Source organism: Mycteria americana, chromosome 8 (assembly GCF_035582795.1).
Source record: "Mycteria americana isolate JAX WOST 10 ecotype Jacksonville Zoo and Gardens chromosome 8, USCA_MyAme_1.0, whole genome shotgun sequence".
Lineage (NCBI taxonomy): Eukaryota > Metazoa > Chordata > Aves > Ciconiiformes > Ciconiidae > Mycteria > Mycteria americana.
In genome coordinates this window covers 27,133,947-27,151,800 of record NC_134372.1, presented here as the reverse complement: position 1 = coordinate 27,151,800, position 17,854 = coordinate 27,133,947, and the positions used below count along the sequence as shown (strand labels likewise).

Genomic DNA, 17,854 nt, shown 5'->3' with positions numbered 1-17,854 from the left:
CTACCTTACCAATGTCCCTTTATCCCTACATCCCTAATGCTGCAGAAATACTATTCCGCCATTAACAGGATTTTATAGGGCCCAGAGATGCAGGAATGAAAATATAATATGTCAAATCTCAGCATTATTGCAAGTCCTTTTCCCTCAGATGCAGCTCCTGCCTTCCTCCATCCTTACAATAATTACATGCCATACACTGTGCACCACTTTCCCAAACCCAGTCATTCACCCAAAAATCTTAACCAAAATGCTCAGCTGCTGCCCTTCACCCTGCCTGGAACCTGAAAAGAGCTAAAATCCCCAAAGACAAAAAGAAATGTTGTAAATATCTTGGTTGCTCAATGTTTCCTTTTAGTTTCCCTTTCGCAGATAATTTGGCCTAGCTTGCCAGTATTGTTGGCCTTAAGTAAGGAAGCTTAGATAGTAGAATTGCTAATGAGCATTCTTTATTTGACCTAATCATTAGAGTAAGAATGCTTTGCCTCTGTTAAATCCTTGGTTAGCTGAGATAGTTGCAATGTAGATAGATAAAAAGGAATTCTTCAGGCCCTGTGTCCCTGGAAAGGGCTGATAAGGAGAAGCTGCACAAGAACCACCTAGTTTTGGATATGCAAGGAGGGTATGAGCAAGACAAAATGGACTGAGCATGCGTAAAGACAAAGTTCAGTCAGCGGTCAGAGTGATGAAGACTACTGACTTCCTCCAACGACCACTAGAGGATCCCTAACGACCACCTAAGGACTTAAGTACGCATGCGTCAGGGATATTTACATATATTAATGAGTTCCAAGAAATCTCATGTTTATATAAATTAATCTTATGAATATGTATGATTTTGCAACATATAACCTCTGCGATCTTGCTTGTTTGTCGGAGCACTTACGGTGGAGCAATCCCCAGTGCTGCCCAGCGCTGTAATAAAGGATGCCTGCTTAATAGTAACTCCGTTGCTATTGAGTTTTATTTCAGGAACACTCTGAAACTCCGATTCACCTGTTGGGAGATTTGGATTTTAAAGGGTAGTCTCCACGAATTTTGTTTCAAACCCACAGGTGCTACTGGTATAGACAGCAGCCCCATGGACAAGGGGCTGTGAATGAAGTTACAAGGAAAAACCACATTCCTCTTCTCCATGGAGATTCACTCCCTGCTTTGTTTCTAGGGGCTTCAAGGCTTAGACAGTTTCCACCCTGGGCTCCTCCGCTTGACACACTGGAATAAATCCAAGCATTACAGTGCAAAGAAGCCACTACAGTGAAGCATGTGGTGCCTCCACCTCATTGTTTCAACAGACACTTCCAGCTGCAGAAACTGCAAACCCAAACTAAGGGAAAGCCCAGCAACTCACCAGCCACAAGCCACAAACTCAGAAAATTCACTGACCTGATGACATGCATGATTCTGTGAAATATAAACTCTTAATGGGGTGTTGCAGACTGTAGCTGCATAGAAATGCAGAGAAAGATCACCCGTCTCCTTGCTTAGCCTGCCCTAGGAGTTGGAGTTATCTTCACAGCTGAGTTGCAATGTAAACTGAAGTACATAGTAAAAAGGCAAAAGGAATGATTTTGAGAAAGGTCCTTGCGACACACCAATTCCATCGGAGGAAACAACCTTCAAAAAAAATCAAGAAGAAGCCAAAGTGAAGGGGAATTGATTTTTAAATGCATACATTGGTTTCAAAGCCCTTTTACTGGAAAAGGTGTTTCTTTACCTGTAAATAAAGTGTTTTCCAACATAGCACACTGAAGTTTTGCAGGAGTGTGGTCACTGATACATGGAGGAGGTTGGAGGATTTTCCAGGTTTTAACTGAGTTTATCGTGCTTCAGAGAGCCTAAGATGTCCGCTCCTGCAGCAGGAGAGATCTGGACAAACACTTCAGCTCTCAAATACATATGGAGCAACACAAATCCACCTATATTCACACCCACTAAGCCAGTGCACTAAAAGAAAGAGCAGAAGCTAAGGGAAGTCCATTTATACGGCTGGCCTTGGTGTTTTGTGACAGGCTAAGAGAGGCACACTTTCATCCGGTTCAAGTGTTTCAGGTCTTCAAAGCAGAGCATAGTGCCCTTTTCAACAGAGAGCCACCTGACTGCATCTCACGAACACTCTTGTTACTCTACTTAAAAATCACCACATTCTTACTGCCGTATGAAATGCAAAAGCACATTCCTCTGTAAATTGATTTTTTTTTCTTTTTCCAGGCAAAGGGCTCAGCAATTGATATAAAAACCAATCCTTCCTTACATGGAAAAAAAATCTCTAATTTTTAGAAAAAAAAAAATGCATGCATTTCTCTAATGGCAGGACTATTGTAAAACATTTCTACTGTCTAATATGGCTCACAGGAAAAAAACATACCAGCTGCTATAAGAAAAAAAATTCTTTCTTCCTCCAAGAAGGCTAAAACATGGGCCCAGGCTTGTATGATCATGCAAATGAGTACTGCAAATATGGTTTAAAACCTTGCCTTCAACTGTCCTGTGCCTGTTTTCCTTGTTATTTCCTTTTAACAGCTTGGGACACTCAAACTCTGGGGAGAAGACTGAAAATTGGCTACCCTGCTGGTTTGAAATCTATTCTTTCTTCTGGCAGGAAAATCAGAGGCCAAGGTGATGACCATGTCTTGCAAAAGCCTCTAATGGGTCTAAAGACTGACTGGCATAGCCAGGGAGGGCAACACCATCGGCCAGTGTGACTGGCCAGGGTCCTCACAAGCGAGGGGTCCCACTGCATCCGGACCCTCCCAGGCACTGAGCCAACAGAGAACTTCCATAAGAATAAGGTGGCTTTGCAAGGAGCATCTCTTAGAGCAAAGGGCAGCAAAGGATCCCATGCAAAGGTAAATCTTCAATAAATGGGAGACAGACACTAGCTTTCCTGGCCTCTTGTGGATACACAACTTTATCTCCTGTATTAAAAAAAAAAAATAAAGGACCAATGGGAACATTAGAGGGCAGTGGTGCTTCTCTGTTCCTGGCAATATTTAATCTGCTTTGAATGTTTTCCAGAAGACGTACTCTAGTCCAAATTCAGGGAAGCCAGGCTGCCTTACTGCCCATCTTAAACAGGAGATGTACTAGGAGGAAATCACCAGAGGGAGAGTTTTCCCCCTTTCAAGGCAGTCACTATGCTATAATGAATTTAATTAGCATATAAAATATTACACAAAGCTTTATGATATATAACAAAGATATAGCTATGAACTGCAGGAAAAAACCTGGACAAATTTCTGGGGCAAACAAAGCATAAAATAGAAAATAAAGCTAATACATTATGAAACACTTGATTTTTTCTAAATTGGTATTTTTTTCTAAAGTGGTTATACTTTTTGTCATCAAAACAAGAAAACACAGATTTTTTTTTAATTTTTTTTTTTTTAATTACACAGGCATACATATGTAATTAATTCTACATGACCCGAAGTGCAAACACACAGGAGCTGTTCCAGGACTGGCAGCCAGTCAAGGATCCCACCTGCTGCCGCATCAATGCAAAATTTACTGTTCTTTAAAAAGCCACATCCAAATTTTGAGAATGTTTGTCTTATACTGACTGAACTCTCCTGCAAAGCGATACGGACTGTGGAGAGATGTTTTCCATTACACGCAAGTATAATTTTTTTCTTCTCCTACAGGAAATTAGTTTCTACACTAAAATACAAGTATGGAAAATAGAAAGTTGGGTTGTTGGTTTTTTTCCTGTGGATCTCTGCCACTACACATTTCCATGTGCAACTTTCAGGGGAAGGAGGTTACCAAGAATAATTGCTGTTTATTTTTATTGCTTGTGCCTTTTTTAGAACAAGTTTGTAATTTGATAGAAAATCCAACTACAGTCCTCATAATACAATCACTGATCAGTCCCTTTGGAGAGGGATAGGTGATTCGGTAACCAGCTTCCAACTGAGTCAGAAGAAGCCTATATTCAAGCTCTACCCCATTCCCTCTCAGAAAGTTGAATAAATGCAGGAAATTAATATTAAAAGTTGACAAGACTGTCATCCGTCTCCTCCATTACATGTCACGAGGGATTTCAAGGGCTACAAGTCCTCCACAGTCTTTTAACCAGCCTCCACAATGAGGACAATTACAAGAATACTTTGGAAACGCTCTGAAGACCTACCGATGTAGTTGGGTAAGAACTCAACCTGTAAGCATGCATCAGTTGGTTTGAAATTGCTTTTCATATTTTTATCTTGCTCTCTGTCAGGTAGCAACTGACACACAGGTAGCACAGGCACACAGTTTGTTTGCTAATGCCAGCACTCTTCATTCTTCCTGCTTCTGTTATCACTTGCAGGCAGGGAAAACTGTTTGGAGAAAGTGTTTTGTTTCTTTACTTACATGGACCAAGTTAGTTATTACGGGAATACCATTCACACTACTGCACTCATCTTCTACTAGGGTAACTTGTTTTTCATGTAATTAAGTGCATTCTTCCAGCCTGAATCTATCCACAGCAGTATTTGCAGAGTTTACTCAATATCTGCATTTAACTCAGCACTTTCAACTCCAAGTTAGGACAGAGAATCATTAAGATGCTGAATGCTCAAGAAGAGAAAAAAGAAATGCTATGCGCATACAATCTGCACGTTAAGCTTCTCCTTTGGTTCTGCTCTGAAGCCATTTGAGCTGCAAATCTCTCTTTACCATTAAAATTTTAGTACTTGCTTCTTGGTTGCTTTTGACCAAGATTTGGAGGAGTTGTTGATATGCAGGAGGGCAGGACTGCCATCCAGAAGAACCTCAGCTAGCTGAGAAACAGGATCTAAGTACATTTGCCAGTACCGTCAGGGCAGTCACCAAGAGGATGACACCACACTAGATGTGTTGGAGATGCTCAGTGAAACGGCAAGTGGTGACTGTCAAGCTGCAGCCAGGTAAATTCTGTCTGGATGTAAAGAAAAAACATGGTTCCCACGAGACTGGGGCAGCAGCAGGACAGGGCCCAGAGAGGTGGTGACATCTCCATCCTTGTAAGCTTTCAAGGCTTGAGTGAACAATGTGCTAAGCAACTTCATCTAGTTTTAAAGTTAGCCCTGCTCTGAATAGGGTTTTGGACCAGAGACTTCCTGAGGTCACTTTGTGCCTAAATCTTCCTATAATTTTAAGTTCAGTGGTATGCACTGCAAGACTACTGCAGAAAGCCAGACCAACTGTTGATGTTGTTTCGACTGGAACTTGCCAGTTTGTGCAAATAAAAAGCAGAACCAATTCATTAATGCCATTAATTTCTTTATAAAGTTATCACAAATAATGGCATCTAGATTTAGAAATAGCTGCTCTTTATTTGACTTAACGTAACTTCAAAAGGTGCCATCACTACAAAAATGCTATAAAATTGTTACTTGCGTTACTTTTATGTCCATCTTAGTTATTTTTCCATATTACAACCACCTGAACCCCATGTATATGAACAAGTCTCCAGTCATGTTGGTTATCCTAGGAAGCTGCCATCCATTGCAGGGACAGACTAACATACCACAGCATTCCCTTTCAGCATTATAATCTCCTAACAGGCAGCCACAGACCTGGTGAAACAAGGTTGCAAAGGAGCCTAGGTAGAAAGTGTAAGTAACCCAAATAAAGCGATGAAGAAATCTGGGTGGATGTGGCCAAGGAAACAAGCTATACAAAAAATGTGCAGCAGAGATCTGCACGTGTGAGAACAGAGCAAGAATGTAGTTGTCAAGTCAGGAGAAAGGGATGCTGCAAAGGTTCAGACTTAAAATGAGAGTCTGGCTGAAGGGTTTGCTGTTTATATAGAGAGAAAAGGTCAGTTTTTAAATGAAGAATGAGCAAGCCTTAAAAATTAGACTTTGGTGAAGACCCACAAGAATCCTCGGGGTTTGAAGGGGACATGTTTCTAAACATGCCTTCACATGAAAGGCACTCATGTTTCTGAAACTACAGAAGGGTTTATATTCCACATGAAGTCAGTGGGGAAAGGCATCACACACTCATGGGATCAGAAAGAACCACTTAAACACTTACACATGGGGCTTTAGCAGCCATCCCGAAAATTGCTGTCACCCTTGCACATCTGACAGTAGAAGCAACAGGGAAGACAACATCTTGGGATGCTGTTGGGAGTGCAAAGAAAGTCAGCAAGCAGAACTCTAAACAGCAACACTAACTAGCAAGGGGAGCTGTCAAAGAATGAAGCCATCACAGTAAGGGCACCAGGGAGCAAGCCAGCCAGGCAGGATGACTAGATAGGTTCTGCATTCACACTTCAAATTTGAATGAGTCACCAAACAGAGAAGGGCAGAGTGACAAGCAGAATGCAATTCACACCATATTTTCCTTTATAGATGTATAATGTCAAGACAAACTCATTTCTCCCAAGGAAAAAGAACACATTTCTGCAGGAGAAGGGGAATTTAAAACTAATTTTATCATCTGCAAAACACACTTTTTATTACTACTTAGTCTGTATACGTTGCCTACTTTTTCACCCGCCTACATGGGAACTCCAGCACTGGGTCATAATTAAAGAGTTCAAGAACATTTCCATTTAACAGAAAATGTTTACCCTCCTCACTTTTCACATGTCTAGCTTTTCCAAAGGAGTATTATACAGCAAGTAAAATTAGCCCATGGGAGTTGATAAGCCTTGTGATTGATTTCCGGTTCTCAAACTCAGTTGAAACAATGCTGCTTCCAAACCACAAGCTAAAACCACAAGCTAAAACCACAAGAGACGTGCGGTACCTGCTCCATCAATGTCCAATGGGACCGCCGAACACCCCCAGCACATAGGCAGGTACCCCAAATGCTGCACGCACAGCCTTGGAGCACTATCTGCTCTGCAGGCTGCCTATTACTCAGCTCAATAATGCTTGGGAGTGGATGAAGCCCCCAACTGAGGGATGAAATGAGAGAAGGAAACACGAGCACCTCTAACAGGACTGAAGGTTACTGAATCAAAGATCTAGCCAGTCCAGTATGGTGTCTCCAACATCAGCTGACAGCAGATACAGAGGGAGAGCCCAAGAAAACAGTCCCTATGTTGCAATTAACACCACCCCATACTCTCAAGCCTCAAAAATGTGTGGCCTAGGGACCTCTTTATCCATACTTAGGACTTTTTAATATAATTCTCTCCATTGATTTATCTTCCATGAATTCATCCAGTTACTCTTTTAACTCAGGCAAACTTCTAAGGTCCACAGCAGCCTGCATCCAGGAGGTCCGCAGCCCTCATTTTCACCATCTGAAGAACTCTGTATCATCAGTGACTGCACAGTTTCATTAGTGAACTTTGTCTGATCACTTTTGGGCAGAAGGGAACAGATCCTCCATACTTCACTGTTTTTTCCTTCCCCATGGAACTGACCACATATTTCAACTTTGTGCTTATCTTCAGCAAATTGCTGATCCATGCAAAGGCCACTATCGCATTACAGCTGCAAAGTTCCTTCAAGAGCTTTTGGTGAGGAACTTTATTTAACACCACTGAAAATCTAAGCAACCCACACAAAACCAGATAGTCTCACCGCATGGCTGCTAAGTCCCTTGCAAGGCTCCTACAGACTTGCAATGCCCAGCTTCCTTCATATATCAAATATGTCTCTCCTTATGTCACATTTATCAATGTATCCACCAGCACCATTATTTAGAACAAGCTTTTTGATTTTAAACTGATTAAGAGATGTTCCCACACCGGCACCCATCAACCTCACCCACAGTGAACATACCACAAAAAGCTGACTCTGTTTTATGAATAGAAAAACAGACCACAAAGGGGAATGATTTGCCCAGATCAGATATCAAAACCAGAACAATGCCTAGCTCAGTTTCCCAATTTATCCACAACTTACATTACCTTCCACTTCTTCCAGCAAGTTTCCCAGGTGTGTAAAGCAACATAAAAGTATCAGTATTCAAGAGAAGGATAAACTTTGAAACAGAACCAGAGCAAGCCTGTCTTAGCAGGATAACGATGGTCTGATGTTCATTTCTGCACTTTCAAATTCAAAGGAAACGGTGAATGGAATTCCAGCTGTATTCCTCGGACAACTTTTTAAGCTACAAAGAGATCCCCGGAAATCAGTTTTATCCCCAAGATTTCAATTAAAATATTGCCAACTTTTCTTTTTAGTGAGTTCTAACAAAACAAGTGAAAGAGAATGACTTTGTAGCAGGCTACATCAAATGCAGTCTGAACAGCCCGCGTAACCCTTACTCAGAGATGCTCAGAAAAAAGCATGCCAAGTTACAAAGCCAGCTTTTCTTCACTCCTCACCCTACCCATTACTCCAAGCAGTTCAGAAAGTACAGAAGGAGATACAAGAGATAATCAGAGCAGTGATGTCAGCAGTACCTGAATAAGCTATTATGGGAGACTTCTATTGATCTGCTAATAGCCTCTTCAAACAGACCTCACACTCCAGGAACAGGAGAGCGGTGGTAAGAGGGTCCCAGTCAGAAAGCAATTACATTAGCTGGACATGAGCTCACTTGTTTTTCAAGAAGATGGAGCTACTTCTCAGGTCAGTGTGCATCTTGACTTTTTTTCCTCTTTCAATATGGCTTTGTCCTCTCTGACCAGGTTTTGAGGCCAGACCTTTCAAAAAGTGGGACTCAGCACCAATTCTCAGCAAATTCATGGTACTGCTGCTGCGTTGACATGGTACGGCAATACAGTTCGGAAGATGGCTCCCTCCTTCCTTGCTGAAACCTGTCTCAGCTGTGCAGCTCAAGCCGTCAGCTCTGGACACTTTACTTCGAAGACTTCTTTTAACATTTCCTCTTCCATTTCACATCTTCTAAGTTCACATTACGAAAAAGAAAAGCAGTCGTTCCCATGAAATCTCTGCTTCTGCATCTATCCAAGACAGACATTTCTGCAACGCAGTCAAGTACTCTGCTCATTCTTGTTCCATATAAACCAGGACTTACAGCTCCTGCCATTTCCATTAGTCTGACAAACTTATCAACAGCCTCATTTCTGACATCTTCCCACTTCTTCCAGTGTAACACAAAAAAAAGAAGAGCAATTTTCTGTGAACACCAGAAATTTGGAAGCATTTATAAGTCTGGAAGATAGCTTTAAGAAAGTTGGCAAGGTTGTGGGAAACAAGCCAGACACCTCTAAATCTCTGGCTCACTTTGTTTTCACCTAGAATTTATTCACAAAGTGGGCAGCCTGTTACTGCATCTCCTGTCAAGACCTGGCTACAGTCAAACATGCCTGCAATTTAGGGGCATAGGCTTAATTACACTGGTAAATTAAAGCATCCATTTTCCCTGGCTCTGGAAGAACAGAAAGCATCTGGGCAAAAGATACAGGGTACTGGCTGACACATTTGCTTTCCAAGCAGTAAAACATCTACAGCTTTCCAAAGCAACCACTCATGTCACACATAGTATCCATAACAGCCTCCTAAAGTATGTCATTTGTGGTGGGATAACAAGTAAAATGCTTCAGGCTTGTGCACTGGCACTTTCAAAATATATACAGTCTAATGCTTTCTCTGTAACACATGTACTACCTTTGTGTACACAACCTACAAGAATCCAGTGGCTCTAGTTGCAATGAAGTCACAAAATTTCTCAAAATAATTCAGTTCTGGCACAAGGACCAGAGAACATCAAATTAAATTACCCCAGGGAATGCTCAAAATAGTTGCTCTCTATTCACTCTCCCTATTCTGCCTATGGCTGTACTGAGTTCAGTCAGAGGCCCCCCCTCAAACATTTACTTTTTTGGAGGAAGGGCCCTAGTCTGTTCACTCGTTCTTCAAATGGAAGTGAGCCCATACCTTTGATTATTCATGCTGCCCTCCTTCATATGCTTTTTAATTCTGTATTTTTTTTCAGGGGGAAACAGAATTGCACTCAACATTCAAGTGCAGGTGGATGATGGGTATGGCACAGCAAGGACACCTGCAATAGTAATGCTAATTCCTAATATCAACTGGCTTTTGATCACAAGTATCAAGATGATGTTTAGAAGTGTTTAACCTCAGATTGTTTCTTCTGATGGGCAAGAAGCACCTCCAGGGCCCACCATCATTTACAGAAAATTCAAACTGCACGTCCTCCCATGGGACCAGTTCAAGTTCGTCCACACCGAACATCAGCCAATTTATCATGCGGTCTCTCACTACTTCCTGCATCATGCCTCAGCTTTGTTTTTAACCTCAACAGCTCAGTACCATTAGCAACATGTATCAGGTGTCAAACCTGTATCCCACCACTTGCTTCCAAGACTCCAGAATTACCACATTGCACAGTAACGGGCAGAACCTGTCCTGAATAGCATGCTAAACTTAAAAACATCTGCAAAAAGGTAAAAATAGCAAGTGACAAAATTGAATGACTGTCACAAAATTCAATGTCACTAAACATAAGCTCATACACCGAGGGGTGGAGACATTAGAGGGAATGCACCAAATTATGTAGACACCATGACATCCCCAAATCAGCTATTAACACTCAGGAAACCTCTTGGAGTCATGGTGGACCACTCTCTAAATCAGCCAAATGCTCAGAGGTGTCAAAGAAACAAATACAGTACCAGAAACCCTATGGGAAGAAGTAGTGAATACCCAGAGAGACCTTTCTATGTCATGACACAAAGACAAAGTGCTCATGTATCACCCCATCTCAAAGATTACAAGTAGCCTAGAGAAGGGTAACAGCAAAAATCAGATCTATGGAATATATTCTATAGGAGGCACTGAATACAGTTGGCTCTTCAGCCTCAAAAAAAGGAGTATAAAGATAACTGACAGGTGGACATGGAAAAGTTACTCACTAGTTTCTCAAGTAAAGGGGATTAAGGAGATGTACATAGAAAAATACCAGTGAAATAAGCAGAGGCAAATAAAAACTAAGAGAAGGGACAGCTTTTCCATGTATTTTTAAAATAAACTATGGAACTCATTATCACAACATGTTAGAGAGATTAAGAATAAAATCAGGTCCCCAACAGGAAGAAGCAAATTCAGAGTCAACAGTCTCACTGACCTTCTGGCACTTCAAGGCATGGGGCCGACACAGAACTAGGGAAACAAAAAAAAAAAAACCCACCACCCCCCCAAAAAAGGGAGAACTTCCACCAAAACCACTCCATCACCACACTGCTTCTTCAAAATAAAAAGAACTGGAAGGAGAGGAGAAAAATGAATGGCCAAGACAAACACAATGGCGTGAGCTAAAAAGGACCAAACCTGAGTTTGACCGAGGAATCTAGAAAGCTCTAAAATCTGCTGTCTAGAGGCCAACATCCAGGCTGAGCCAAACCAGCACCTACCAACTGCTTGAATGGGAAACTACGAGGAGGTGCGTGCACTTGAAATGAGTTCTGCTACACAACAAATGTCAGAGTGAACTGGCCTTTTCCCATGAGAAAAATCATTTAATATATCTACTACCACCAGTTATAAGGTAAACTAGGTAACTAGGACTTTGCCTTTCAGTGTGACCCTGCATATGTTACATGCTGCTGGTAATTAATCTCCTTCTGCATTAGGATAATCTGATTGCATTCTTAAAACTATGCAACTGGTTAACAAATCATATTAAAGCGGCAAATTAACAAAAGAAGCAAAGGCTGCCAAAGTCAGCTGAAGCTTGGAGTTCAAGGAAGCAGTTGACAGAATACTTTTGGCAAAAACTTAATCGAGTACTGCAGTTTCTAAAGGAAGTAACACACTTGGTCCAGAAAGTGCCAAATTTGGGGATTTATGACTCCTCGCTTTTGTCTCTCCTCTGCATACCAGGGAATGAGGAGCGCTCATGGGAAGAATTAACAAGATTCACAAAGGTGTCAAATCTGGGCTCTCCTCGGTGGTTTTTATGCAAACGCCAATATTCCTCAGCTTCATCTGACTTGGATATTCCAACTATTAACACAAGCTGGCCTGACAGCTTTAAATATAAAAGACTTACTGACACCTCTGAAAACCCTTCAGAGAGTGATTCTTTTTTTTTAAACACAATCCTAAAGCAGCTTAATATGCTTAAAAACTTAACATGTTAGACTCTTTCCATCCATCATTAAAATGCCAACATACCTGTCACACCTAAAAATACAAGAACAATCATTAATTTACTCTGGTTTTTTTGACAGTTATTTTACTGTCATTTCAGAATCATAAACTTAGCCACTCATTAACACTTTCCCAGTGGGCTTCATCTCACAAAGTCATGGCATTTAGGAATCTAAACACTCTCTTACAAAAGAGAGGAAGACATTATAAAGGCTTCAATTTTTTAAATATTTCCAGTGAGGGATATAGGTAGAAATGCAACTTGTAAATTTAGATACCCTCACTTTCTGTAAGTGTGATTCTTAGTGAGGTTATGCCTACTCTTGGCAATTGTGCTGGTAGAGGAGCTGCCTGGTCATCGAGATCTCCCACCTTGACCAGGAGCAAGTTAGCAGGAGCTGGGTCAGCCTGGCACCCGGCCACTCTACAGAATTATCGGACTCTGGGAGGGTAGGGCTCCCCATCTTCTGCCTAAAATCTATCCCTCAAGGTGGTTCTTTCCATAGTTATCCAAGAAAACTATCCTTAAACCCTGAATTTTGTCACATACTAAGCTCAAGAGACAATGCAGATCAATTTCAGAAATGCTCATGTCTCCAGATATAAGCAAGTGTCCCTTTGTCTGCCATAACCTTACCTTTCAGCAAAGGTATTTTTCAGACTACACTTGGATTTGTATCAGAAATCAGACTAGGTATGTACACACTACATTTCAAACTCTCACCCTGGCATGAATTTCAACAGTGAAGCATCAAACAGCAGCTTACCATGGCTGAGGTTTCCCCAGGTAGAAACCCACAAGCATCCCAGTTCTGTTCTACAGGAAGAGATCTCTTCTTTCTTTACATACACATTTTTTAAAGGAGCTCACTATGCTGCACTGAAAACAGTTTTGGAAAGCAGACAGTAAAGGATTTTCAAAGCCAGGATCACAGATTTTTTTAACCCTGGTAATGTTACCACCCTGCACAGGACAGCCGGCTTCTGGTCATCACAAAGACCCACCTACGGAGAGCTTCTTGTTTGACTTCCCTTCACCACACTTACCTCGCCTGAATAACTGTATTTTCCTTTCAGGATCTGCCGATATAAGCGGGTGCGGTTGTCATCTTCAAAGGGCATAGTGCCACTCAGGAGAATGTATGAGATAACACCCAGTGCCCACATGTCCACAGAGTTCGTGTACGGCTTCCTGACCAGGATCTCGGGAGCGATGTACTCCGGGGTCCCACACGTGGTTTTCATCAGGCAGTCATCTCCCTTCTTCCGAGCACTTGCCAGCCCAAAGTCTGTAATCATGATTTTGGAATCTGTTCCCGGATGGTAGTACAGCAGATTCTCTGGTTTTAAGTCCCGGTGCGTGATACCCAGTGTATGTAAGTACTTCACACCATCTAATACCATCTGCAGCACACGCGTAGCATCTCTCTCGGTGAAGGAACCTTTAGCGATGATTCGATCAAACAGTTCTCCTCCAGTTGCCAATTCCATCACCATGTACACACGGTCCTGGGTCTCAAACACCTCAATAAGCTGGATGATGTTGGTGTGCCGAACCCGCCGTAGCACACTAAGCTCCGACTCGCACACTTCCCTCCCCTCACGGTATTTGGTCTCTATCATCTTGATTGCGTAGGGCTGCTTGGTAGCCTTGTGTTCCACCCGTACGACGCGGCTAAAACTCCCTCTCCCAATCAGGGCTTTAATGTCATACTTGGCTGTCACTCTGGGGTCAAATTTGGCACGGTATTTAGCCACTTTGTTCTTGCGGGGTTCGGGCTGATCCACATGGGCAGGCAGGTGGTTCCCAGGATATGGGTTAGCATGATGGGGAGGTGAGGGAGAGCCAGCTTTGATGACAGTCCCACAGTCATCTTTGATGAAATGCTTGTATATGTCATTATGGCCTGTGTAAGGTTCAACTTTTTTAACCAGGTCTAGCTGCACATCTTTGGGAGGCTCGGGAAGCACTTTGCTTGTCCCACAGCCCATCACTGAATGGTGTTAATTCCCTATCAAGGCATTTTCCCAGGGCAGCATCAGCAGCAACCACATCCGGGGCAATTCCCACATTTGAACCTTAGGAAAAAAATGAGAAGAAACAGATAAACAGGAATCAAGATAGTAAAGTTTCAAACAGGGAAAAAAAATGCAAGTGGTTCATGTCTCAATGAAGTCATGCTACCACAAAATTAAGAGTTTGGGATTTTCACTGCACTATACTACAGAGCACGCGCAGTGCTTTGCTGCTTTCATCAACAAGGTAGTGAAGATAGTGCCTACAAAAAACCAGTCATAGTCAGAACAGATGTCTGTGGAGACTACACAGTACCTCTTTTTATCAAGCAGTTTAATGCTCCCAGCTGAGCACTGAATCACAGAGTCACAAAACAGTTGAGGTTGGAAGAGACCTCTGGAGCTCTTCTTGTCCAGCCCCAATTGCTTAATAAAAATAAAATTAAGGAAAGAGTCGAGCATTTTCCTTCATTTTATTTAATCTGCTCAACTTCGTTAAGACAGCAGCCACTCTGAATCTTATAGTTTTGAAATTTCTCACTAGAAACTCCACAAAGTATCTCACCAAGTTGTTCACCTAACAAATCTTCCTAAGATTTTCTTTATATTTAACTGGTAGTGGTGTCTTAAACATCTCACTACTTTGCTCCTGGGGATCAATGAAACTGTGCAGGAGGCAGGGATTATGGAGACAGAGGCACGCTGTTTTTAAGATGCACTTTCGCAATTAACTCACTGCATCCCCTGCAAAAAGGCAGCCCTTACTGAACCAGAGCAGCTTTTAGCTGGCAATTACCTCACCCTCCAAACCCTAAGAAATCAAAGTGGGCTTTGCCATTTTTCAATGTCCTGACTCAGCTTTGCTTTCTTTTGCCTCTTCAGGTACCAAGTGGCAGTTCTGTTTTTCCATATGGAGCTGGGTATAGGAAGTGGAATTTCTACCAGCTGCTCCAGACTAGAGCAAAAGGAGGTCTTGCTTGTCACACTGTATTCCAGCAGAACCAAATTAGCTGCACTTCAGCAAGTCTTTAGGTGCTGATTAAAACAATACGACTGGCTAGGAGATGGAGAAATGTCTGTACGTGTCCTGGCAGTTAGCCAAGCAGTTTTAAATTTCTACTCTTTGGCTCAGAGCCCATCAATACGGTGCCTGAGCCTTCACAGAAGGCTACAGAAAAGCCGTTAGCCTTGAAATGTAATCATACACCTTACCATCACCGAGCGTATCTTCACTCATTCACCACCTCTCCACACAACTATTCAGCACAAACAGCAGAAAGGGAACCCCGGTTGCTCTTCCATCAGGAGAATTACATGGAGAAACAAGAAATGTTTTAGAGGGATGCCCGGAAGATGTTTAGACTCTACATCCAACCTGGAAAGAAAACAAGGCTTTAGTTAAAATCCAATTTTAAAACCAGACATCAACAAAGCAATTTCTCATGTAAGACCTCCTGGCAGTACTGCGAGGTCAAGCACACCAACCATGCACAAACACGCCTGTACTAGGGTGCAAGCAGTAGAAATAAAAGACAACTTCATAGAAAGCTTAACTGATGTTTGAATTTCACCAAGGGCTGTCCTGTAATTAGGTGTTCATTCAGATTAAAGTACCATGCAAAAAATAAATAAAATACCATAGCTATTCCTGAATAATGCCTCACACGGACAGTTTTTCCCAGCATTATTGTACCTTAAAGCATACTAGGTTAACAGATAAATGGAATGAGAGCATCCACAAACAAGGTTATTACACAGTAATTCCACACGTAGAGAAGCACTTGTGTAAAATGTCTCATCCGTAAACAAAATCAATGAGAAGGATCAAACACGGAGCTTGCAAACATCATATATAAATCCACCGCTGCTAATAACATTAACTGAGATCAGGCATCAATGAACAGTATGTCAGCAGCTCGTCTTCAAACACATAAATGTCTGCAACAGTGACGCCTACAGAACCCCAGACCTGCGTGCCATGGCCAGCAACAAAATGCTTAATTCCACGTCAGTGCAGATGGAAACACTTCTGTGTAATAATCACCACAAGTTTGGGAGAAGGAACTAACGCATTAGAGAAATGAAGCATTACAAGCCGCCTCTGAGCAGGAAATTACATGCTCAGCAGGTGCCAAACTATTTGAGAGAGGACAGTACGCCTGAGCTGCGGTTGTAAGTGGTGAGAAGGAACACTGGGTTTATGCTTCAACATCTACCCACTTCTCTCCTTGGACAACCAGCACATTGCATCCTGTGACTCTGCATGGCAACACCTCAGCTCCTGCTGATTCAGAAGCGTCCTCCACCTCTCTGAAAATATCAGGGCCCGAATGGTTTCATACCTGAGGGTGTCCCTGTGCATAAGGAACGTCAGCCACCTGACTAACCCACCCAAGGCCTAGCAGGCCTTCTGCCACCAATTAGATATCTCACAACTTGAAGCTATTTAATTTTGCTTTTCTATGAGATACCAGTAAGGAAATTTGAAGATACCAGCTCTTAACTCCATTAAGAAATGCTCACACAGCAACCTTCAAATCAACCCTATGCCAACACAGCATTTCCGAAAGCACCTTACCTTTTGTTTTACTAATAAATCTCAAATGTGCCTCTTATTGCCTGACATGAACCTAGTATTACCAGTCACTTGGCTGGCAGTGTAAGCCTTTGGTATGTCTCTGAGGGGAAACCTGGGGCTGGGGCTGCTGCGGCACTCTGCCAGAGCCGGTGGCAGGCCAGAATTGGTCGAACCAACCGGGATTTTCAAAACTCTGACTGTTTTTCACGACTTAGCCCAAACTAGACCGTTTTCCCCCCCATCCTTTCCAGGGAGGGTACCCAGGGTCGGGCCGGTGCCGGTAGCTTGTCCCGCGGCAGGCCCGGCTCCAGGCCAGGGAAGCACCGCACCCGAGCCAGCCCGGCGAAGGGACGCTCCGGGAGGCGGTCAGGGCTCCCTCTTCGGCCCGCCCGTGTCCGCGGCCCAGCGCCCCGGGCAGCGGCAGAGCTAAGGCGCCGGGGCCCACCGCGCCCGCGCCTCCCGGGCCGCACCGCTGCCGCACCGCGAGGCCAAGCCGTCAGCGCCCCGGGAGAAGGGAGGGACGGCCGGGGCCGCCGCGGGCAGGGCAGGGCAGGGCAGGGCAGGGCAGGGCAGGGCAGGGCAGGGCAGGGCAGGGCAGGGCAGGACAGGCCACGCCAGGCGGAGCGGGCGGCCCCGGACGGCAGCTGATCCCACACTCACCTCGGCCCACTCCAGCCCGCGGCTCGGCACCGCCTCCTGACGTCATCCCCGAGCGCCGGGGACGCCCGAGGGGGCGGAGACACCGCGCCCGGCGATTGGCGGAGGCGACGGCGGGCGGGGCCGCGGCGACGTGGGGAGGGGGCGCTGTCCGCCGTCCTGCGCTCTACCGCCCCTTGTCGGGGCCGCGGGGAACACCCGCCCCGGGGCCCGCCCCGCCTCCGAACTGCCCTCAGCCCCCACAGGCCCCGGGATCCCCGCAGCCCCACAGGGCCCTGGGACCTCCTCAGCCCCATGGACTCCAGCCCCCCCCCACCCCCACCCCACAGGGCCCGGGACCCCCCTCAGCCCCACGGGCTCAGCAGGAGGCCCTCCGTCAGGCATGTTGTTCCTGCTCCCCACACTCCTGCCTCTGAGGGGCAGCCATGGTGACCCGCTGCCCGAGGAGGGACTACTCCTCACCTCCTTTTTGGAGCCAAACCCAGCCCTAACCGATGCCCGGCAGCGCCTGGGAGCTCTGCTCCCACTGAGTGGCTCCGAGGGCTCCCTGCTGGGCTGCAGGGCTCTGGAAAAACACTCCCTTTGCAAGAAAATC

General features: G+C 44.1%; 1 protein-coding gene across 2 annotated transcripts in view; it reads right to left on the bottom strand.

The window, feature by feature from the left end:
• The window catches only part of PSKH1 (protein serine kinase H1), a 34,837-nt gene extending 17,517 nt beyond the window's left edge, over positions 1–17,320 (bottom strand). Inside the window, exons 1-3 of one of the 2 annotated variants that reach the window (XM_075510331.1) lie at positions 17,263–17,320; positions 15,237–15,399; positions 13,056–14,087 (exon numbers count right to left, since the gene is read on the bottom strand). In XM_075510331.1, coding sequence (XP_075366446.1) covers positions 13,056–14,000 — 945 coding nt within the window. In that variant the 5' untranslated portion in view covers positions 14,001–14,087; positions 15,237–15,399; positions 17,263–17,320. Of the gene's footprint in view, positions 1–13,055; positions 14,088–15,236; positions 15,400–16,602; positions 17,161–17,262 lie in introns of those variants that run through there. The other variant, XM_075510332.1, reaches the window with a different exon arrangement.
• Positions 17,321–17,854: the final 534 nt, after the last annotated feature.